This window comes from Eimeria maxima, genomic scaffold (genome assembly GCF_000499605.1).
Source record: "Eimeria maxima Weybridge genomic scaffold, Emw_scaff3246, whole genome shotgun sequence".
NCBI classification, from domain to species: Eukaryota; Apicomplexa; class Conoidasida; order Eucoccidiorida; family Eimeriidae; genus Eimeria; species Eimeria maxima.
The window spans coordinates 291-1,575 of record NW_013566104.1 but is presented as its reverse complement, the minus strand read 5'-3'; the positions used below and the strand labels follow the sequence as shown (position 1 = coordinate 1,575).

General features: G+C 54.6%; 1 protein-coding gene across 1 annotated transcript; it reads left to right on the top strand.

The window, feature by feature from the left end:
• Positions 1–854, top strand: EMWEY_00060180 (hypothetical protein, conserved; the record flags this gene model as incomplete). The annotated part of the gene is made up of 1 exon (XM_013481381.1): positions 1–854. A coding segment is annotated over one exon (854 nt), but the record flags the coding sequence as incomplete, so codon positions are not given.
• Positions 855–1,285: the final 431 nt, after the last annotated feature.

Here is a 1,285-nt window from a genome sequence, read left to right as displayed (position 1 = left end):
TCATTGCTTCCCCTCCTAAGGAAGATGGTGAGGTGTCGGCCCCCCGTGGTTCTGTGGATGCTGGTGCCCCCCAGCCTGCTTCTGCGCTGAACCCTTTTGGATCTTTTGCTTCCCCTCCTAAGGAAGATGGTGATGTGTGGATCCCCCGTGATCCTGTGGATACGGGGGCTCCCCAGCCTGCTTCTGCGCTGAACCCTTTTGGATATTTTGCTTCCCCTCCTAAGGAAGATGGTGATGTGTCGGTCCCCCGTGGTTCTGTGGATACGGGAGCCGCGCAGCCTGCTTCTGCGCTGAACCCTTTTGGATCTTTTGCTTCCCCTCCTAAGGAAGATGGTGATATGTGGGTCTCCAGTGGTTCTGTGGGCACGGGTGCCCCCCAGCCTGTTCCTACGGTGGACCTTGCTGGGTTCGTTTCTCCCGCACCTCAAGCAGAGGGTGGTGTGGGGGAAGATGTGTGGGTCTCCAGTGGTCCTGTGGATACGGGTTCCCCCGAGCCTCTTCCTTCGTCGGGAGGTGTGGAGCCCCCCGAGCCTACTCCTGCAATGTCCCCTACACCCTCGGTTGATTTTCTTCAGGAAGCGGCTGCTGGATCTGAGCCATGGGTCCCACCGCAGCAACAGCCGGAAAATCCGCCGGAGTTTCCTTTACATGGTGATAAGGAGAGCGCTCAATCAAGCACCGCAATAGAGGGGTCCACCGAGGAGCATAAGAAGGACTCCAAAGACCATAGGGGGGGCCCTTCTCTATCAACAAATGATATATCGGGGCCTGTAGAGCTTGAGTATATTGCCGCTGCCATCAAATCAGGCCAGCTACAGCCACAACCGAAGAAGGGAGATCCGAGAGAAAAATGACTAGCGCGATTGAAGAGAGCAGGGAGTTCCTTAGGAGGAAAACATCAACGAAAGATTGATAGCTGGAGATGAGACAAGGGAGGTGGTGGTGGTGGTGTTGAGATTCTTGCAGCAGCACACCAACCATCATACAGCAGCAATAGCAGGAGCAGCAGGAGAAGGAACTGTTACTGCTGCTGCAGTAAATACAGCAGCTAAGCTACAATGTAGAAATTGTTATCATTTTTGTTGCGGAGGGACGGGTGGGCGCAGTGATGCCCCACAACAGACCTTCAATACCAGCAGCAAATGCAGCAGCTGCTGCAATAGCAGCAGCAGGTACAACAGCAGCAACAGCTGCAAATACCAGCAGCAGGTACAACAGCAGCAACAGTTGCAATAGCACCAGCAGGTACAACAGCAGGCGCTGCAATAGCAGAGCAGGTATAACG